Source organism: Hyperolius riggenbachi, chromosome 11, assembly GCF_040937935.1.
Source record: "Hyperolius riggenbachi isolate aHypRig1 chromosome 11, aHypRig1.pri, whole genome shotgun sequence".
NCBI classification, from domain to species: Eukaryota; Metazoa; Chordata; class Amphibia; order Anura; family Hyperoliidae; genus Hyperolius; species Hyperolius riggenbachi.
The window spans coordinates 131855076-131878494 of record NC_090656.1 but is presented as its reverse complement, the minus strand read 5'-3'; the positions used below and the strand labels follow the sequence as shown (position 1 = coordinate 131878494).

General features: G+C 42.7%; 1 protein-coding gene across 4 annotated transcripts in view; it reads right to left on the bottom strand.

Moving 5' to 3' along the window:
- LOC137538793 (sulfotransferase 1B1-like) overlaps nucleotides 1-23419 on the bottom strand; it is an 80100-nt gene that overhangs the window by 2044 nt on the left and 54637 nt on the right. For 3 of the 4 annotated variants that reach the window (XM_068261117.1, XM_068261118.1, XM_068261119.1), the window contains 6 exons: nucleotides 19664-19794; nucleotides 18042-18167; nucleotides 17725-17822; nucleotides 16498-16624; nucleotides 16307-16401; nucleotides 10363-10543 (listed from right to left, as the gene is read on the bottom strand). In XM_068261117.1, coding sequence (XP_068117218.1) covers nucleotides 10363-10543; nucleotides 16307-16401; nucleotides 16498-16624; nucleotides 17725-17822; nucleotides 18042-18167; nucleotides 19664-19794 — 758 coding nt within the window. The remainder of the gene's footprint in view (nucleotides 1-10362; nucleotides 10544-16306; nucleotides 16402-16497; nucleotides 16625-17724; nucleotides 17823-18041; nucleotides 18168-19663; nucleotides 19795-23419) is intronic. The other variant, XM_068261120.1, reaches the window with a different exon arrangement.

The window sequence follows — 23419 nt, the reverse complement described above, 5'->3', positions numbered from 1 at the left end:
ATGTTTGTTCGTTTTTTTTTTAAATGTGCCGCATGTGCCATTTTCGTTCGATCCATATGTGTCAAAAAGTACGCATCACGTACGCATCAAGAGACACATAACGCAGTGCAATGTAACGTCCAACTTCAAAGCTAACATGCGTTGCGTTAGGGGCACGTTATGCGACCTTAACGTCGCATCAAACGCAAGGTCTTAATGTGAAAGAGCCCTAAATGTCCTAACTAGAGGCGATGTGCCTGGATATATGTGTGTTTTTTTTCTTGCTCTGACCCTTGTGGCCAGGGTTTTAATCAAGTGCACTCACTCCTTCCCCTGTCTGTTTTTTTGTCAGCATGCACACAGCTTATGCTGGTGTATGTGCATGGTGCACGTGGATACATTACGTTAGCTCCCTTGTGCGATTGGTATGATGCGCTATCTGTCCCAGGAGAGGACGTCAGGATGTGTGCTCCTAATCCCTAGGTAAGTTTGATGCAATGTATGTTTGCATGTCTGCACTATGCATGTTACAGGGCCAGAGTTAGCATACCTACGATTACTTGGGTACTTCTGTGCAGTCTAGGAGACTAAGCAAAAGAATGCATTCTTTCGTGAACTAAGACCCCGGCTTTGAACTTAGCTGTAGGGATAAAAGTGGTGCCTGGATGAGTGAATCTGTGATTGCATTTGTTTCAAATTTTGCATGCGAGTGTGCGAAGGGTTAATTCCTTTTGTCCTGCCAATCTCTCTGGCTTTAGTAGTGCCTGAATCTCTCGCCCGTTAGAGGGAGATGAATGAGAATACAGTTCCTGCTCATTATTCTAAGTCCCTGTGTGAATGATCGCCGGCATCAATGAGATGCTGTGATCATTTGTAACTTCCGAAGTAACACGTCCACGCATTACTTCCTGTTTAGCGTACTTATAGTCAGGGCCGGATTTAGGCCATGGCATGGCATTGTGGCGGGCGGCTATGGACATGGGCAGCATTGGAGACAGAGGTGAAGAGGATGCTTCGGCACTGGAGATGAACTGAAAAATGAGTGACACTGATGGCTACTGCAGTGTGAAGGCGAGCTGGCTACATATACTGAAAGGGGGAAGTGGGAAAAGGATGGATTAAGGGAGTCATCTGGCTACCTATACTGGAGGAAAAGGGGGGAGTGGTCATCTGGCTACCTATACTGGAGGGAAGGGGTCATCTGGCTAACTATACTAGAGGGAAGGGGGGAGGGGTCATCTGGCTACCTATACTGGAGAGGGGCGGGTCATCAGGCTACCTATACTAGAGGGAAGGGGGAGGACTCTTTTTGGCTACCTATACAGAAGGGGGGCGGCCGGTGACGGAGACCTTGGGAGGTAAAGAGTACAAATCTGGCCCTGCTTATAGTACGCTAATAGTAAATAATGCGTGAGGACACCTTGTGGCCATATAGTAAAAATTACACCTACATACATTTATTTTAATAGAAAGACCCATATATACATTTAAAATTAACTCCTCTCCTCCCATAGTTAGCAAAATAAATTATATGCATAAAAAAAAATAAAAAAAAAGACGTATTAAAGTGAACCTCCAGACTAAAAATCTACTCAGCAGCACTGAAAAGGCTTGGTGTTTAACAGTTTCACAGCATCAGAACTTTGTTTTTCTTACCCAAGCCTCATTTTTAGCTGCACAAAAGCTAAGCTCCGCCCCATTAAATAAATCTGCACGGGCATTTTTCCCCTGATGCTGTGCAAAGCATGATGGGATTTCTGATGTTGTTCTCGTTGTCTAGGAGGGGTGATCAGGACACAAGACAGTTGAAACTGTATCATGCTCCCTGTCACCCCCTTTCAAGCAAAAAGATGGCTGCCCCCTTGAAATCACAAACATTTGCCTGTTCTTTTAAAACAGGATGGGTAAGAGATTATACTACCTACTAGTCTACGTAAGCCCGTTTAAAAACGGGCTCTAGGTAGTGATATTACCGCGTCGACCCTGCCGACAGTCAGTGCATGCGTGCGTTCCCGCCACCGCGTGCACAGGCCACGAGCGAGCGCACCTGGCCGCCGGACGCACACGCCCCTGCCCTTCCTGCTCCCTGGCCCGCCCTCCTGTCCCAACGCCTGTCTGTACAGAGCACATGTGCAGTACAAAAAAAAAGCCATGGACGGACAGACAGGGAAAGTGGATGACGCAGGGACAGTTAGGTTTTATTGTATAGGATTGTAAGGTCCGTATTGGGCAAGCGGCTTAATGCTGAGACCCAGGCTGCAGCTCTTACTACTGGGACTCGGCGTTACTGGAGCGCAGGAGGCTTCTCAGATCTCATTGGATAGGCGGAGGACACGCTCTCAGTACACGCTCCGCCGATGTAAACAGTGACACTGACTTCCCTGCTTGCGTGTCAGCTGATTAGCTGACACGCTGGAATACTATTGGTTTGTTTTCAATTCTGCTTTCTGTTGATTGGTTAGTCCTAGTATTTAAACTTGGTGAGCGCCCCCAGTCATCGCCCGTGATAGCATTAGCTTTGGCTTGCTGGGTAGCGCTCACTGTCTCATTGGATTCTTGTTGCCGACAATTGCCTTGTATCTTGACCACGCTTAACCACTGTTCGATTCCTGTTGCCGACTACTGCCTTGTATCCTGACCACGCTTATCTCTACTGGATTCCTGTTGCCAACCCTGCCTTGTACATGGACTACGCTTTGCCTTGCCGCCTGGATTGACCTTTGCTTGGACACGAATTTGCATGAGCTCTGCCTGGACTGACTATGGCTTGTTTGACTACGCTATATCTGGAAAGTTCTTATCTGGACAACCTCATTGCCACCAGGAACTCCTGGCATCTCTGCCATCTGATCCACTCGTCTGGATAGCCTCTTCCACTAGGCCTCAGGTGACTATCTCATATATATACAGTGGAGGAAATAATTATTTGACCCCTCACTGATTTTGTAAGTTTGTCCAATGACAACGAAATGAAAAGTCTCAGAACAGTATCATTTCAATGGTAGGTTTATTTTAACTGTGGCAGATAGCACATCAAAAGGAAAATCGAAAAAATAACCTTAAATAAAAGATAGCAACTGATTTGCATTTCATTGAGTGAAATACGTTTTTGAACCCCTACCAACCATTAAGAGTTCTGGCTCCCACAGAGTGGTTAGACACTTCTACTCAATTAGTCACCCTCATTAAGGACACCTGTCTTAACTAGTCACCTGTATAAAAGACACCTGTCCACAGAATCAATCAATCAAGCAGACTCCAAACTCTTCAACATGGGAAAGACCAAAGAGCTGTCCAAGGATGTCAGAGACAAAATTGTAGACCTGCACAAGGCTGGAATGGGCTACAAAACCATTAGCAAGAAGCTGGGAGAGAAGGTGACAACTGTTGGTGCGATTGTTCGAAAATGGAAGGAGCACAAAATGACCATCAATCGACCTCGCTCTGGGGCTCCACGCAAGATTTTACCTCGTGGGGTGTCAATGGTTCTGAGAAAGGTGAAAAAGCATCCTAGAACTACATGGGAGGAGTTAGTGAATGACCTCAAATTAACAGGGACCACAGTCACCAAGAAAACCATTGGAAACACATTACACCGCAATGGATTAAAATCCTGCAGGGCTCGCAAGGTCCCCCTGCTCAAGAAGGCATATGTGCAGGCCCGTCTGAAGTTTGCCAATGAACACCTGAATGATTCTGTGAGTGACTGGGAGAAGGTGCTGTGGTCTGATGAGACCAAAATAGAGCTCTTTGGCATTAACTCAACTCGCTGTGTTTGGAGGAAGAAAAATGCTGCCTATGAACCCCAAAACACCGTCCCCACCGTCAAGCATGGGGGTGGAAACATTTTGCTTTGGGGGTGTTTTTCTGCTAAGGGCACAGGACAACTTAATCGCATTAACGGGAAAATGGACGGAGCCATGTATCGTGAAATCCTGAACGACAACCTCCTTCCCTCTGCCAGGAAACTGAAAATGGGTCGTGGATGGGTGTTCCAGCACGACAATGACCCAAAACATACAGCAAAGGCAACAAAGGAGTGGCTCAAGAAGAAGCACATTAAGGTCATGGAGTGGCCTAGTCAGTCTCCGGACCTTAATCCAATAGAAAACCTATGGAGGGAGCTCAAGCTCAGAGTTGCACAGAGACAGCCTCGAAACATTAGGGATTTAGAGATGATCTACAAAGAGGAGTGGACCAACATTCCTCCTAAAATGTGTGCAAACTTGGTCATCAATTACAAGAAACGTTTGACCTCTGTGCTTGCAAACAAGGGTTTTTCCACTAAGAATTAAGTCTTTTATTGTTAGAGGGTTCAAAAACTTATTTCACTCAATGAAATGCAAATCAGTTGCTATCTTTTATTTAAGGTTATTTTTTTCGATTTTCCTTTTGATGTGCTATCTGCCACTGTTAAAATAAACCTACCATTGAAATGATACTGTTCTGAGACTTTTCATTTCTTTGTCATTGGTCAAACTTACAAAATCAGTGAGGGGTCAAATAATTATTTCCTCCACTGTATATATATATATATATCTATCTATATCTATCTATCATATTATACTGTATATAATATATTATATATATTATATTATATATATATATTCTCCACTGTACCCATATTGCATTGCCAAGAATTATCAGGACTTGCCTGATGGATAGACTACGTGTCAGACTGTGTGCTACATCTACCTGCAGGTTGTATTGTAGTTTGTGCTAGGCAGGAGCTTGCGCAGGTGTTATGGGCTGGGCTTTGGGTCAGTCATATAGGCATACAGTCTGAACTGTCGTTATTGACCAGACAAGCCTGATACCTATCTATTTTAATTAGCTAATGTAACTTAATGGCAGTATGTTTGTTTAGGCTGAAGTTCCTCTTTAATGTCGTTTATGAAATTACCGGTATGGGTTTGTAATTAGTGATGGATGCAAAATTGAAAAAATACACTATTATTTCCAAATAAAATATTTGCGCCATACATTGTACTAGGGAAATATTTTTAATGTTTTAATAAACGGGACAAGTGGGCAAATGAAATCTGTGGGTTTTAGTAACAGTAGCATGTATTTTAAATATATAATGGCCGAAAACTGAGAAATAATGATTTTCTTTTCTTATTTTTCCTGTTAAAATGCATTTAGAATAAAATTACCGCATATACTTGAGTATAAGCCGACCAGAGTATAAGCCAACCCGCCCAACGTTTACCTATAAAAACTGGAAAAAGTGATTGACTTGAATATAAGCCGAGGGTAGGAAACACAGCCGGGACCTGATAGACTGTGGGGGACTGGAAGAAGTCCCAGGTAAGTAAATCACAACTTTTTTGGTGGTGTGAGCAGAATGTAGTGATGGCATATGATGACTGCATCTCCTGAGTACAGAGGCTAAAGAAAAGACTTAGCTTGTAATGGGAAAATAGGTTTTAATAGAAACCAGAACAGTAGTCTAATGATCATGTAATCGTTTGCTGGAAACCAGGGAGATACAGAATACTTTGTAGTGAACATCACATCCCTCTACCCACCCTAGTAAAAGAGGTTTTCAAGATGAATAGGTTTTCAAAGGAATAACTATATCTCTAGACATTCAACAAACTAAAGGAAGCAATTGAGATTGCAGTTTGGTGCCTCGATGGTCATTAGAGTCAGAGTGGCCGAGCATAGGCAAAGTGTTCTGGGCAGCGGGTGGAGCATGTAACTATGGTGACTGTGACTCCCGTCCGAGTGGTCCGGCATAAGCAGGTTGTTCATAGCAGCGGGTGGAATCTAAAAGTTATGCTTCCTTCACCGATTGACCCCCTGCATGTGTAGAATGGTGCACAGCAAACGAACTGCTTTCACTCACCACATTTTCCGGTCAGCGCCGCAAGCCTGGATACCTTATCATCCCTTGTTGCAGTCTCATCTGCATGACGCGCTACGGTGGTGCGCGTAATTAAAAGCACCACGGCAGCGCATCATACTAATGAGACTGCCACAGGGGATAAGGTATCCAGGCTGGTGGCGCTGACCAGTAAATGTGCTGAGTGGTGAGTTTGCTGTACACCATTCTACACATGCAGGGGGTCAATCGGAGAAGGAAGTATAACTTTTAGATTCAATCCGCTGCTATGAACAACCTGCTCCTGTTACACGCTCCACCTGCTACCCGGAACACTTTGCCTATGCTCGGCCACTCGCGGGTCACAGTCATCACAGCTGTCAGAGGGGTACTCAGGAATGTGACTAAAGTATAAGCCGACACCCCCACTTTTGGGCCACTTTTTTGGGCCCAATAAGTCGGCTTATACTCAAGTATATACGGTATTCTTAGCAAAATGTACCACCCAAAGAAAGCCTAATTGGTGGCGAAAAAAACAAGGTACAGATCATTTCATTGTGATAAGTAGTAATAAAGTTATAGGCGAATTAATGGAAGGAGCGCTGAAAGGTGAAAATTGCACTGAGGTGAGAATAAACTTATGAGCTAAACAATTGTATCTATCCTCTTCCTCCTAAAAATGTCATTTTTAGCAATTTCACAGATTTATTGTATATTTAAATCTAACCAGAGATCAAATAAAAAAAAAGTTTTATACATACCTGGGGCTTCCTCCAGCCCCATGTGCACGGCAGCCTGAGAGATGCGTAAAGAGCGCACTTACTCTTGCGCAGACTGGAGGAAGTTATGGGTACCAGAGCTGCAGGCAGTGGAGGACGTAATTTTTTGATGGAAAATTACATAGGTGTCTCCCAAAAGATAATAAGACAATGGCCTCAATTCACTAAGCTTATCTCCTCTCTTTAATAATGTTTCTAGAGTTATCACCATGGTGATAAGGCATGTAGTATTCAGGAAACATTTTACCTCAGGAAAACCTAAAGTTAACTCTTCTGTCTTTAAAGCGGGCATAAACCAAAATTTTTTTTAATTCAAACTAGTTGCACCACTCTGACATACAAAGATAAATAAACACTCCTTAAGGGCTGGAACCCACAGGAGCGCTTTTGGCAGCGTTTTGGCAGCACTGCGATACGCTAGCAGTTTGCCAAAACGCTGGGCTAATGTTAATGGATGGGGCAACTTCCACAGGAGCGTTTGCGTTTCTCAGAAACGCAAACGCAGGACGTGCAGCATTTTGGGAGCGTTAGCGCTTCAATGTAAAGTATTGAACCGCTAGCGGAAACGCTCAGCAAAACCTAAACTGAGCGGTTTTGCTAGCGTTTTGCGGTTCAGCACACTGTAACAAAATGAAAAATAATTCACAGGACCAATCAGGATAAAAACGCAAAACGCTAGGCACCCGCTGGGGAAAAAAATACAATGTTGCAAAACACGACCAAAAACGCGCATGAATCCACTTGCAAACCGCTCAGACAAAACGCTAGCGGTTGCGTTTTGCGTTTGCGGTTTTCAGTGGGTTCCAGGCCTCAAGCCTATGAGCATTTCAGTGCATGTTTTTCACCCTTCTCTTTGCATAACTAGGGTTATACAGGTGGCAGCCATTAGCAATTCCTCATTTGCCAGACACCACCTACTCCACCAGTCTGCCGGATTCTGTCCCGGCAATATGAAAGGAAGGGAGGGGTTCCTCCAATAAATGTAAAATATTTTATATTTGTCATCATGCAGCTGAAAAAAGGCTGCTATTTATTATTCTAATTTACAAAATAGATTATATTTCTGAAATCTTGTATTTTTAATTTGGGTCTACTTTAATTTAAGGAGAGATCTCTAAAGTTGACTCTCTCAATCCTAAAAATAACTCAAGAATTCGAAAGTTAAAGACAGGACCTATATACAGCATGTGGAAATAGTTACAAAGGAGGTAACTTAAGGACAAAAATGATAAGATATCTCTCTTACTGAAAACTTATCTCTACACCTTCTTTTGGTGAATTAGCACTGGAAATACTGATCAATGTGTGGTGGTACGTTTTCTCTTGCCTTAAAGAGACTCTGAAGCGAGAATAAATCTCGCTTCAGAGCTCATAGCGCCGCTAAACGGGGGTCCCTTGACCCCCAAACCCCCCACTGCGACACTTGGTCGCAGACTTGGTCGCTACTGAAGACAGGGCTAACGGCTGCAGTCCTGCCTCCAGTCGCGTCTGTCAGCGGCGCATCGCCGCCTCTCCCCCGCCCCTCTCAGTGAAGGAAGACTGAGAGGGGCGGGCGAGAGGCGGAGATACGCGCTGACAGACGCGCGTGGGGCAGGGCTGCGGCGGTTAGCCCTGCCCCAACCAGGAAGCGCTCCCCCGCATTACGGAGGGTATTTGGGGGATCAGGGACCCCCGTTAAGCCGCGGGATAGCGGCGGTTTAGCAGGGGCACACGTGCCCCTGCTATCTATGAGGTCTGAAGCGAGATTTATTCTCGCTTTAATATCTACAGCATGATCTTAGTGAATTGAGGCCAATGTACAAGAGGCATTATTGTGGAAAAAAAATATTTTTTTTAGCTTTTATTTACATTTGAGCAAAAAGTGTCTAGTCCAAAATGATTCATACCCTTCCTAATAATCAATAGAAAAGCCTTTATTGGCTATTAAAGCAATCAAACGCTTCCTATAATTGCAGACCAGCTTTTTGCATGTCTCCACAGGTATTTTTGCCCATTCATCTTTAGTAATGAGCTCCACATCTTTCAGGTTGGAGGATCTTCTTGCCATCACACTGATCTTTAGTTCCCTCTACAGATTCTCAATTAGATTCAAGTCAGTGGCTGGGCCACTCCAAAACGTTAATGTTGTTGTCTGCTAACCATTTCTTAACCACTTTTGCTGTGTTTTTAGGTCATTGACCTGCTGAAATGTGAAAATTTCCACTGGTGCTCACGCCATGTTGCCATCTACTTGCGTGTGATGAATTGAGATGGAATGTATAAAACTTATTTCTGTAATCTGTTACAATTATAGAAATATCCCTCTATTCAGAAAAGAAGTTATACCGAAATAAATAAATATATATATATATATATATATATATATATATGTGTGTGTGTGTGTATACTGTATATATTTTATTTTATACAAATTTACCAAATCCTCAGGCTGATTAGTTCCGCTTATGTAATTTTCTCTAACATTAGAGGATTTCAAACATGGGGAATTTTAGTTTTTCCTTCAAATTGTTATTTTTCTGAAATTATGTTAAGTTACCCATTAATGATACAATCTTGTATGTAATATGAAGGACTACCTCTAGTATCCATTTAACCACTTCACCACTAAGGGTTTTTTCCCCTTAAAAGGGACTCCGAGCACCTCTCATGGACATGCCTTTAAGACTCCGAACAGTACTGCAAAGTACTTAAAGATGCATACCTTTCTGTAGCTTGTGCTCTCCTCTTTCATTTGATGACTGAATCACAGTTCTACACCAAATAGTTTCCGATTGAGTTCAATTTAAAAATCGCGGCTGCCATCTTGGCTATGTTATAACTTCCGGGTCACCCCTGTCTTCTCTGATAGAGAAGTGCATCACTGAATGAAGCAGGAAGAGGAAGTGACAAGGATGGCCATTGCAAGAGGCTCCTCCAGAAGGGTCATAGCATGACTTTGTTGGAAGTCATCTGGCTTAAAGGCATGCTCATGAGAGGTGCTCGGAATCCCTTTAAAAGGACACAAGGTGAAAATAAACTAATGAAACAAACATTTGTATCTATCTTCCTTCTCCTAAAAATGACTTTAAGATATTGCACAGTTTTATTTTATATTTAAATCTACTTTTCATGTTTTACTGTTATTGTTTTTGCTCAATGGCACATTCATTGAAGTATGCCAGAGCTAAAATCTATAAACTATTGACCTTATCTCTTTCCTGCTCTCAGAAACCACACAAAGAAAGTGTTTTATAGTTATTTCTTATCAGTGAGGGTCACACTGTAGTCTGACTCCATACTGACCTAGACAGAAACTGCCACTTACATACATGTTTAACTTTTTCAGGCAGAGAAAGAAAAAAAGGAACACAGCACAGTTATTTATGTGCTAGGCACTGTACATACACATGTATATCTCATCATGTCACCTCGGTTATCCTTTAAAAACCAGAGCAATTTGCTCCTCCCATTTATTCGCAAATAACTTTATCTCTACTTATGACATCTAAATGATCTATATATACCTTGTTTTTTTTCAGCACAAATTTGGCTTTCTTTGTATGGTACTTTTCAATAAAAATGAATTTATTTTAGATGCATTTTAACAGGAGTATGAAGGAAAAAAAGTTTGAAAAAGTCATTATTTCTCAGTTCAGTAACTTCCTATTGTGAACATAGCCATAAGATGCCATCTTGAAATGACTACTAGGAATAATATGCAATAAAGCGAAAATAGGAATCGTGTGTTCATGAAAAATGTTCTGGTAATTTTTGTATGGTTGTCATAGTATACATTACCTTTTCTCATGAAAGAAGAAGATGAATGGTTAATAAGGTCACTTGGCAAATTTTTGAAATTGACTGTGTCATTATTTTTCATTTTTTCGAAAGAGGTGTGCTGAGCAATCTTCTCCACAATGTCATCACTCAGGTGTCTGTCAAGGTAGTGAAGAATCTTCTGGATTTCTCTCTGTGGATTCTGTCAAAAGATTTAAGTTATAAATACGGTTTATGTTTATACTATTATTTAAAACCATATTTTAAGCTCACTTTTTTAATGCATATTATGTGGAATATATATATACACACATAAAAATGTTTTACATTATATTGTATTGCCTGGCTGTTTCAATTTGCAAATCTGTCTTCCTGTTCCAATATGTGATGCTGCTTGAATACACTGAATAACCAGTCTCTGGTCTGTCCAAACACTTCCCTATCCCATCACCACCCACATAAGGCAGGAGCTGGGAAAGGCCCTACAACTAGTCTTTCCCTGTAAGCTCAGAGCTGTCCCAGCCTACCTGCTATGTGCTGCACACAGATTCACTTTTTGTGTCTTTTTCTGCAGCTGCAGTCAAAAGAGCCTTTTTGTCAATTCCTGTCATAGTTCCTCCATGCTCTGCGTGCAATAAAGCATTACCACAGCTTATAAAAATGTTAAATAAGAGCAGCAAAAACTGGTTTCTTATTTCAGGCAGGGCAGAGGTAAATATGGCTTTTATAAGGTAGGAAGGGTTAAATGCTTTATTACACAGATAGCGCAGTGGGTCTCTGAAGAGTTTTGGCTCCAGTGCTTTACATAAAGAGTTGATATCTATTTTAGCAGGAAGAAGGAGGAGGAGATGGGCATAGTTAGGTGAGGAATGTGTTATGCCTAATACACACGGGGCGATTTTCCATGCGATAGATGGATCTGATTGATAAAATCCGTCATGTCTGATATTGCTCCCTATCGTTTCTACGCTCGATTTTTCATAGCAGTGAATGGAAAAAGATGAGAAAAATGAATGAAGATAAGAGATTAGAGTGCAGAATTGTGCGGGAAAAACGATTGGGTCGCAAAATCGCACTGAAAATCTTACCGTGTATACCCAGCTTTAAAGGATACCACAACTGACATGTGGCATAATGAGATAGACATGGGTATGTACAGTGCCTAGCACACAAATAACTATGCTGTGCTCCTTTTTTTCTTTCTCTGCCTGAAAGAGGTAAATATCAGGTATGTAAGTGGCTGACTCAGTCCTGACTCAGACAGGAAGTGACTACAGTGTGACCCTCACTGATAAGAATTTCCCCCTTTGTTATCTCTTTCTTGCTCTCAGAAGCCATTTTCTTCTAGGAAAGTGTTTTATAGTTGGAATTTCTTATCAGTGAAGGTCACACTGTAGTCACTTCCTGTCTGAGTCAGGACTGAGTCAGCCACTTACATACCTGATATTTACCTCTTTCAGGCAGAGAAAGAAAAAGAGGAACACAGCATAGTTATTTGTATGCTAGCCACTGTACATACCCATGTCTAACTCATTATGCCACATGTCAGTTGTGGTATCCTTTAATGAAATGCAAAAAAATAATTACTAGCTGATGCAGGATTATGCAAATTTTGTATGCAAGTTTACACAGCTTGAAAATGAACCAATCGAATTCCACTGAGATAAAATTTGATTGGTTTATTTTCTAGCTGCATAAATGTGCATACAAAATCCTGTATTAACTCAGAATTATTTGCATCTAATTAACCATTCTTAATCTTTTGATTGTATAAATGTATTTTTCAAAGGGAAATTATCTAGAAAAGCTGCGTCAAGTACATGGTGGTGCCCTGTCTACTTCTGCTAACAATAAAAAATCTGGGAATGGGAAATACAGCTTTATAGCTCAGTCCCAAGCATGGTTTTAAATACACTATCTGTAAGCAGAGTGCCCCTTCAAACACAGCTACTGAAGCTATGCAACTGGTCATAAAATAGCTGAAAAAAATGTTTTAAAGCTCCTATTTAGTGATGACTAGAGCTCCTATCTAGATATGAGTATTCAAATTCGGAACAGTGCTCCAAATACTATGAATCAGAACCTAAACCTTTGCATATGTGGACCATGGCAAGGCAGCCAGAGGCAACAAAGGGATGAGTTAACCGTCCCTGCCGGGGGCTTGATATGTAAAGATTCAGAGTCTGATTCAAAGCTTTCACAAAGCTGTTCAGAGATGGTCAGTCTGTGTTGGCCCCTTTGTAACAGTGGGATGATCCAAGCAGTAGCCACCCCTACAGAGCGTTATGCCACGTTCACACTGGTGCATTAGGTGCGGTGTAACACCCATTTTGTAACGCGGCTTACAACACGGCAATGCACAACCTATGCAGCGTTAAGCGCGCCGGGTGCATTACGGGTTGCGGTATAGTAATGTAGTACATTACCATTAAACATGCGCATTAATGATAATGCAGTGGAAAAACTCCATCTCATGCAGTAGTAAAACTCCATCACAGAAAATACAGCAGATATGCACTCCAACACGTTCAGCATAATTCTCTGTAAACACAGCTAACCTTCCTCTTATTATAAGGGGGAAACAGGTGCCCAAAATGGATAAAACTGTGTTAAAAAAGCTAAAATAGAAAAAGGTGAGATGGCTTACCTCAATGATGACAAATTAGTAATAGGAAACAAATTTTACTAGACAAAGTGTTTTGTGGGTCTTTGCCCACTTCCTCAGGCCAAATACAGTGACAGAAATCAATCAAGCTTGCATGAGGGAGGCGTCCCTCATGAATTAGTCGTCATTGAGGTAAGCCACTTCACCATTTTCTATTTTAGCTGTATTTAACACAGTTCTATCCATTTTTGGGTGCCTCTTTTCCCTTTGTGTTACACACCCTCCTTTGGGAGGGGTGTTCCATTTTGGTTAGGTGTACCCCCATCCCTATAGCCAATATTGGAGTTCTTTGCCAAGAGAGCGACCATCGTCAAGTGTATCTGGACACCCGAGTTGAGTTGGGGGGTTGTTGATCTGCACCTGCTGTCATTGGTTGGTTGCCCATCTGCAACCTCCATTTGTGAGAACCATTCTCTACCACAATTGTAACCCTTTGTCGTTAATTATTACACTGTCGGGGCTCCCATTGTTCCTGTACTTTTTTCTTCCAGGTGTCTTTCTTGATCACCCTACACACCTGTTTCTCTTATTATAGTCCTCACACACAAGTTTCCACAGAAGCCTAGATCTCCCTGGTCTTATCTCAGTCTATTTTAGTACAGAATATTCCAGCAAAACCTAGCTAGGCCAGGTCTTACCTGAGGCAATTGTTTGAATATGTAAACAAGGCTACAGACAACTCAGCATGTATCTTCTACAGCTATCTATCTAAAGCCTCGTACACATGCCTGACTTAAGTCAGCGGCCTTTGATCCCCCCACTGATTCCATAATTCGTGCCGCTCCTTCCTCCCCCCGCCGCGTGACATCACGCACACACCCACTATTCAATGGCGCAATATAGATATCTGCAAGCCATTTTTTTCCTGTAAGCCTATGCGGAGAAAAATGTCCCCTCTTGCCAGTAATCAAGGGCCTCTGGGCGTCCAGATTTACCTTCATAGCTGCATACAGCGGCTATGTGAAAGCCGCAATTTGCGGCAAGCATGGTAAATTGGGCGCTCTGAGGTGCCCGATAATGGTAGCCATCATGCACCCAAATTTCCTGCTAATGCCACTAAATGCTGCTTCTAACATAGGCACCTATGCACCTTTTTTTGGTAGGGCTCCTGCGCCCTGTTTACCTGCTTTGAGCCAGAGGTACCCTTACCTTATGGTAAATCCAGCCCTGGTCAGACCCCCCCCATTCATTCATATACTATGGGACTGTCCGCCAATTAACGAATTTTGGCAACAATTTGTCAAATTGCTATGTGACAAAATGGGCTGTCCAGTGTCTGTTGATATGACATAATATAGGGCACAGGTGTCGAACTCCAGGCCTGGAGGGCCAGATCCATGCCAGTGTTTAGGATGGACCAAGAAAGAGAGTAACATGTTCTACCTGATGGACCACACCTTTCCTGATTCAGACCCATCAATTTATGTGAGCTGTGTAAAAAATGTGTGAGGACCTCGGCCCTCGCAGGACCGGTTTGACATGCCTGATATAGGGTGTTTACAGATGAGTCCATCCAGACAAACACTAAGAAATTCTTATCCAAAACTCTATTTGCAGCCCGGCAAGAACTGGTGCTAAAATGGCTAAGTCCCAATGTCCCGACTAAGGCAGAGTGGATCAGAAGAATAGATAGGAGCCTACATTATAAAAAATAATATATGCACACAGAAATGCACCCACCAAATTTCATAAAATAAGTGTAACGATCGGTGTATCGGTGTAACACAGAGAGGGTCTGATTATTGGTGATCTGCAGTATCACCAAGAATACAGATATATACCCGATTATTGATGATCTGCAGTATCACCGATAATCAGATATATTACTAACCTCTGGACACCTGAGAGATATGAGTGTTTGGTGCAACAGTAATACTTTGAGAACAATACCAGGAGGACAGGTACAAGGCAGTAAGGAATACTGCTGGAGTAGTATCTTTCCACAGCCTGAGACTCTCCCGTGGGGAGGAGTCAGACTGGGAGAGGGAAGGACCAGAGCGTGAGTGACACCAATAGAAGGATGCCACTGACTGATCTGTGAACTATCTCTTAACTGGGGAGATAGCTCTCAAGGTCGGACAAGCCAGGTCGGCAACACACGGACATACAAGGTACAAAGACAGGAGGCTGATTTGGTAATCCTAAGGCAAGCAGGGTTTGGCAACAGAGTATCAGATATAGCGAAGTACCAAATCAGTGAACAGAAGAGTGGTCAGGAAAGCAGAAGGTCATAACAGATAATAAACAATGCCTAGTCTTGGGTGTGAGCTCCGTGATCATCAACACCCTGGAACTAGTCTGAAGTATAACAGAATGGTAACACAAGTCCCTAATCTTTGGGTGTGAGGTCCTTGATCATCAACACCCTGGAACTAGTCTGAGGTATAACAGAATGATAACACAGATTCCTAATCTTTGGGTGTGAGGTCCTTGATCATCAACACCCTGGGACTAGTCTGAAGTATAACAGAATGATAACACAGATTCTGACAATAAGGTCTGAGTGCTTCAACGTAGTGATCGCAACGGCAGACAACCAGTGAATGACCAGCACCCAGTATATATAGCCCAGCGCTCTCCAGCGCCTCCCCTAAGTGCTGGACCAATGGGAACTGGTACAATCGTCAGCTGACCGGCTTGGTCAGCTGACTCCCTTCTGGCTGTCATAAAAGTTCTGCCTCTCAACGCGCGCGCGCGTCCTTCTGAACCTGTGTGGACTATCAGTCCCAGCCACACCAGACAGGTCTTGCGTACCACCCGCCGCGCTGGACGCGGAATCCGCCGCTCCGCTATCAAGGCATGCGGCGGTTTCTCTGCATTCGGTCATACTAGCAGATGTAGGCCCACGCGTGCAGACCGCCGCGTTGGACGCGGAAACAGCCGCCTTACTCTGAGCGCACGCGGCAGCTTTGCCGCGTTTTCTCACAATAAGGGATAAATGGCAGGAAAGATTAGCTCGATTTGCTGATGGGGGTTGGGCCTCTTGGAGTACCTTCTAATTGGTTATCATTGTGTGTCGCTATAAGGGACAGTGTACCAGTGACATATCTGATGGACCTCTTTTTGTACGCCAATACCCAAATTCACGATTTGCGCTTCTAATGTGAACCGGCCCTTAGCAAAACTAAGTAGACGTATACATAGATAAAATTGTAAAGCATATACAACAATACCAAGTTGCAATATAAGAGATGGGGAGACCTGCCCATACAAGCTTACAGTTTAAGCTATGGCAATAATGTGTTTTTTTTTGTCTAGCTTATTACTATTAAAAGTGGTTTAAACTTAACGGTAACTTACCTCCTTCATATCTTCATAGAAGAGATATAGGACATTATATTCATGTCGCTTTTCCCACCAGCCTTTCACATGATCATGCCATGAGCCGTAAAACACTAAAGGAAAATAATCATTGTACAGTTGGGAGATGTTTGAGCATGGCACTCTGGGATTTATTTCTTGAATGAGCTGTACTGATTTTTGATTCTTACCATGACCGTTCATATAGTTATTTAAGAATGTGTCCCAAGGACCAGCATCAGGCAGGCTTTTCACCAGTTTGTGGAAGAAGAAATATGACACTGCCACATCCTTTGCATTTCGGGCAACATATATAACCTGAATGGAATATGTTCAACAAGTTGTTCATATGAGCAATGTTCTCTCTGGCATTGTGTTTTATGAACAGTAGCAGTTTTGCAGTTCTAACATCTTAAATGTTTAAAATTGTCCATCTAGTGCAGGGGTGTCAAACTCAACCATGTAAGGGGGCAAAATCTAAAACACTTATGTGCCAAATTTTTAAGATATAACATTTACTATACAGTCTCAAACGATATAGTATAACTAGTGACTGTGGAGAGAAAGCAATGAAGCCTGTTCTTCCTCCCCCTTCAGCAGGGTAGCACAGGAGAGCATTATAATTACCCACTCTAGCACTGCGTTGGGTCTCTTCTGTTCTTTCTGACAGCCACACACTCTGGCTGCAAAGTGTATATGGAAAAAGGTGGCCGGAGATAACAGCTAGTAGAATATCAGTAAAATTACCAATGTTCTTCAACTAAAATTACCAATATCCCATACTAAAATGTCAGTAATCTTTACCAGTATCTTACTATGACATAACCCTCTTCTCACACAGAACCCTTCCCTTTATCTATGCCTATCCCAGTGGTGCCTAACCAGGTGACAGGCAGTCTACTGGGCCAATCAAAGTGCAGGAATCTCATCCTTTGAAGCCACTGGACCAGCCGGGGCTCCGTGTAGCTCAGTGGAGCACTCGTTAGTTTAAAGAGCACTTTGTTAAACTTATCAGAGAAGAGCGTAATGTGAGCAGTGCACGCTATGGCTGCATAGCGTGTACCGAGAATTATTACCACTCATTGCTCTCATTAAGCTGCGCTGCTGTAGCAGAGCAGCTTAGTGAATCAACCCCACTGTATGTCTCTTAAGAAAGCCAGAATTATGCTAACAAAGTTTACTGAAAGTCTATAGGGCCCTTAATTGTGTCTACGTAGCAATGAGCAGCAGTAAGGCACTGACTGGATCAGGAAGATGGCATGTAGATGGGATGTAGATGTTGTCATAGCAGAGGGAGCAGTTAGTGCAGTGCTGGTGTACTTGTCTAGACTGCTGATAAGATGAGGCACTTCATAAAAAGGCACATCATATTACATATTCTGTGAAATCAGAGATGTGTATATTGACATTGCATCTACCTTTGTTTTTTTCTCCCAGAAGGATTCTGGCATCATGTGAATAGGCAGATGTGTTTTCACCAGTCTTGGAGATGGTGCGGCTTCTAGAAGTTGTATACCTTGTAGATCACACAAAGCATTTTTTTAGTTTACATGCAGTGTATTTTTACCAAATCTACCATCTCTGGATGGTGCTGCTGACCTAGACTACACAACAGATATAAACGAGCAGTGTCGAGATTTTTTGAGAAATAAGAGTACAAATTTGGGCTTATCACTGGAGAAAAATTATACTTTGTTCATTAATATGGAAAGTAACAAGACACTTCATATGTTACCTGAAGGTAATCCAGGAACACAAAATTCCAGATATGGGACCCGAAAATACATATCGTTCCGTAGGCATTTTTCAGAGTCTCCTTCACAGTAAATCATGTCCAGAATTTCACTTGTCCATGTCGTTCCTACAAAGAATTACTAAAGCAAGTTAATGAAATGTTTGGTGAATAAAATCAACACTATGGGCTTGATTCACAAAGCGGTGATAACTCAGTTATCACGCCTAAAAGACTTTAGGCGTGATAAGCGGTGCAAAGCTGAGTTATCACCGATTTGTGCTGCTCTTCGCGCGAAGCTCCCGCGCACAAAGTTTTGCGCGCGTAGCGCACTGCGCTGCGCGCGCAAAGTCCCATAGGGCTCAATGGACGCTGCGCGCGAAGCACGGCACACTGCGCGCGCAGCGCGGTGCGCTACGCGCGCAAAACTTTGCGCGCGGGAGATCGCGCGAGTTTCTTCTTATCACTCCTAAACTGAGTTTAGGCGTGATAAAGGGCTTTTCACAGGCGTGCAAACACTTTGCACCGCTTTGTGAATCAAGCCCTATATGTTTCCAAGTATAATTTTATTTTGCTGATTTTTCTGGGATAATATTTTACCTAGCACTGTATGTACTTTTGTCGTTTTTGTATACTTGTTCTCGCTCTGATGCTCTCTCTGCGTTTTTCTTCCTATTTATTTGTGGGGAGATCAGGCTAACCAAGACCTCACTTTCTTACCTGAAAAGGGGCAGGAGAAAAAAATTATACATACCTAGGTCTTCCTCCTGCCCCCTCCAGGCTGATCGCTCCCTCTTCATCCTTCATCGCCACCTGGATCCTTCTCAGTTGGCCCAGAAAAGTCCTCCAGATGGGGCCAGCCAACACTCTCCACGTCATGCTCCCGTAGCTGGCAGTATTTTGTGCCTGCGCAGAAGTAGGTCCAGAACACTCCTGGCAACAGAAGCGCAATGGGGGCACGCACGCGGTCGTGCATGCGCAGTACTCCCCTGACCAGAAAACTTCCCAGCCCAAATTGTGGAAGATACAAGCAGCGCAGGAGGACAGAAAAGGAGCTATTAGCCTGGAGGAGGCCCCAGGTATGTATAATTTCTTCCTGCCCATCTTAGGTTTACTTTAACAATATGGATTTGCAGTTAAAAGACCACTATTGCAAGCATATGTAAAATACATGCATGTGAGATGTACATTTGTCCTAGAGTAAATGCAATATAAAATCACTTTGCCCTATGTTGCCATCACTTACAGTAGGCATTATTCTGACAGCTATTCCAACTCTGCAAGATTTGGAAGAATTATTTTATTTTCAAAAGCAGTCCCTGGGTGGTAGTGACAGAACGGCACCACATAAAAGGCTGGATGGAATCTCTATATAAGTTATTTCCAGGGAGGGATAAGCATATAGAAGCCTTTGAAAATCCCCAATGAGAAGGTGGACTAGTCCAAAACTTGTTACGTTTCAGATTAATTGTACCTACTGTAAGTGACAGAGGAAAAAAACAAAAACTACAAGACTGCTACTATGAATCTATTTACAGTTTAAGCAGTTTATATTTCCCTTGTGAAGGAGAAAATACCATAATTACATACATGATTACTCAGTGTAGAATGGAGGAAGGCATTACCAGCTTTAGGATAGGTTGCAATAAGCACATCATCGGGTCTCGCTTGAAATAGTTCAACTTGATCCCAGTTTTTTGCACAGTCTTCTAAAATAGGGATCCCATGGACAAGGGTCAATGACATATTGTCCATTCTAGAAGCATAAAAGTAAAAAAAGTGACTAGGCAGCTTTTTGTTATCATTTAAAGAGACACTGAAGCGAAAAAAAAATTTATGATATTATGATTTGTATGTGTAGTACAGCTAAAGGCCCATACACACGTTGGATTTGCGCGAACGACGGGTCGTTTGAACGTTCCGTCGTTTGCACGTTTCCGCATGAAATCCGGCGTGTGTACAGACTATCGTTCGGGAGATAAGACTGGTTACCAGCGATCCGCCGGGCGGATCGCTGGTAACCAGTCTTATCTCCCGAACGATAGTCTGTACACACGCCGGATTTCATGCGGAAACGTGCAAACGACGGAACGTTCAAACGACCCGTCGTTCGCGCAAATCCGACGTGTGTATGGGCCTTTAGAAATAAAACATTAAGATCAGATACATCAGTCTAATTGTTTCCAGTACAGGAAGAGTTGAGAAACTCCAGTTGTTATCTCTATGCAAACAAGTCATTAAGCTCTCCGACTAGTCGTGGAGAGAGCTGTTATCTGACTTTTATTATCTCAACTGTTCCTGGACTATTTACTTTTCCTCTGCCATAGGAGATGTCATTACTTCACAGACTGCTCTGAAATAATCATTTTGAATGCTGAGTGTTGTGTAATCTGCACATATTAAAGAATAATGCAATGTTAGAAAAAACACTATATACCTGAAAATAAAAGTATGAGAATATTTTCTTTGCTGCTAATCTTCTAGTAATTATTCATAGTACACAACCAATTCATTATATCATATTTTTTTTTCCGCTTCAGTGTCTCTTTAAAATGTATTAAAGCTGTTACTGAACACCTTCTGTAACAAAAACGTCTGGCAAAGAGCTCTGATCTAGCGTTTTTCAGAGTGGTTTTCCACTTTCCTGCTGCAGCCCCCGAGTTCACGTTTGTGGAAAAAACGAACCTCTCTGGTGTGCACCATCCCATTCACTTTCATTAGCCAGGCGGTTTTCCCCCTGCAAGCAAAATGCTCCAGAACCGCTCTGATGTGCACCAGCCCATAGAGAGACCTGTCCCTGGAACAGGAAACATCCATACTGCCTATCACCTGACAATTGTTTTCATTTATAGAGAGACTGTTGGATGTTTCCTTTTTCATGGGAGGAGTCAAATCTCAACGTTTACCTTTCCTGGAGGGTTACTGGAAAAAAAGAAAATCTGCATTTTGTAGCCTTAATCTGTTAAACATACAAAAGACTATTGATTCTATGACCAAATCATAGCAACTTAGCAAGTATGATTAGGGATATAACTACAAATCCTATGTGATGCTTTAATGGGCCCCCTCCCTGCATTCCAGTAATGCCCCTGTCATAGTGACCTTCAAGGTCATACAATAAGTGCAGTTATTTTCTTTAAAGGGAATGTCCAAGCAAAATAAAAAAATGAGTTTCACTTACCTGGGGCTTCTACCAGCCCCATGCAGCCATCCTGTGCCCTCGTAGTCACTCACTGCTGCTCCAGTCCCCCGCTGGCAGCTTGCCGACCTCGGAGGTCGGCAGGATGCATTGCGTACATTTTTACGCATAAAATTTACGCATTGAACCAGTAACGCGTAAAAATGTATGTGTTAATGTTCCTGCACTAGCAGGAATGCGTAAAAATGTACGCAATGCGTCCCGCCGACCTCCGAGGTCGGCAAGCTGCCAGCGGGGGACTGCAGCAGAAGTGAGTGACTACGAGGGCACAGGATGGCTGCATGGGGTTGGTAGAAGCCCCAGGTATTTTGCTTGAACCTTCCCTTTAAAGCAATGCAAATTCCCTGGCTGTCCAGCAGATCCTCTGCCTCGAAAACCTTTAGCCATACACCCTGAACAAGCATGCAGATTAGATGTTCGATTGAAGTTTGATCGGATTTGCCGCACGCTTGTTTTAGATGTGTGATTTAGACAGTACTGATGTATGAAATATCAGCAGGATGCCAGGCAACTGGTATTGTTTAAAAGGCAATACATTTGGAAGCCTCCATATCCCTCTTACTTCAAGTGAACCTCCAGACTAAAAATCGACTCAGCAGCACTGAAAAGGCCTAGTGTTTCTTTAACAGTTTCAGAGCATTAGAACTTTGTTTCTCTTATACAAGCCTCATTTTTAGCTGCACAGAAGAAAACTGTCCGGGCAGTTTTCCCTTTATGGAGTGCAAAGCATGATGGCATTTCTGATGTTGTTGTTCTCGTTCTGCTGTTTTGGTGCAATTTTTTTTTTTTAGATTTTGAATTTGACATTTGAAGCCTAGTGTGTGCAGCTGGGAGGGGTTATCAGGACACTGGACAGTTGGAACTGTGTCTCATGCTCCCTGTCACCTCCTTTCAACCAAAAAGATGGCTGCCCCCATGACAAAGATGGCAGCCCCCATGAATTACAAACATTTGCCTGTTCTTTTAAAACAGGGTGGGTAAGAGATTATATTACCTATCTATTCTAATTAACATAACTAATGTAACTTAATGACAGTATGTTTGTTTATGCTGAAGTTCCCCTTTCAGGTGTCTTTTAGGAAACTTTATGTAACTTGGAAATGGACCAGTGCAGAAGAAATATTTGATCAGTCAATTTCCAAGCTGCATAAATTTGTGTTATACTGACATCACAAACACTAGTGAACATGACAGATGGGTGCCCTGGACTCTGCCACCACCTGGTACCCCAACCCTGCATGCGACACCAAAGGGGCAGCGCAGGTGGACCCCAGTGCTCACATCACCAGGGGAATCGCCCACAACGGCCCCTCAGTTGAATGCCAAAACACAAGAGAAGCGTATGCTCACTTCCAGACAGCATTTAATTTGAAGACAGCCTGTCAGCCAATAGAAAGGTGCAAAGTGTTTGATTTCTCGTTTGTACCTTTTTTATAATTGCACTCGACACCCTGGTTGTCTGGTTTGGTAAATTGTTCACAGGGTGTGGTGGTCACTTACTCAGACTTCCCCCCTTCCCACTTACTCTATTCTTTCATTCCCCTTCCCTCCCATATTTCCCCTTTCTCCTTCACACATACTGTATTCCTTTGAAGGATCCTAACATTATTCTCACTAATAATTTTTATCCAATATATTTCTCACAATGGCCTCAATTCTCTAAGCATTACCACATTCGGTAATGCAGAAAAGAGCTGATTTTACTGATCAACTTGCCACATGCCAATTCACTAAACATATTACCACACTCAAAAGTAAAATGACTGACTAAAATGACTGACTAGTGAGGTAAGTTCGGTATTTACCTCCAGCTCTGTAACATATTGACAGATGTAGCAAACAGCGAATAGGGAGAGCCAGACAACCCTACCTCTCACCTGATTTTGGTCCGATACTCTAGAGTACAGGACTTCAGAAAGCAGAGTAGGAGAAGGAGAATTTTCTGCATCCCTTTAGATGTGAATAAGTGTATGCTCTTATACAGAAGCGCTCCCCCTGGTGGCTTCAGCACATCTAAAGGTATGCTGAGAAAGCACTGGACAGAAAACCCTGACTCATGCACACAGCTTTTTGCCTGGCCTGCTGGTATGTAAGACTGAGGGCCCATTCACACTAGAAGCGCTTTTTTGAGCGTTTTGCGATTGATTAAAATCGCTGTAAAAATTGCAGAAAAATTGCGTAC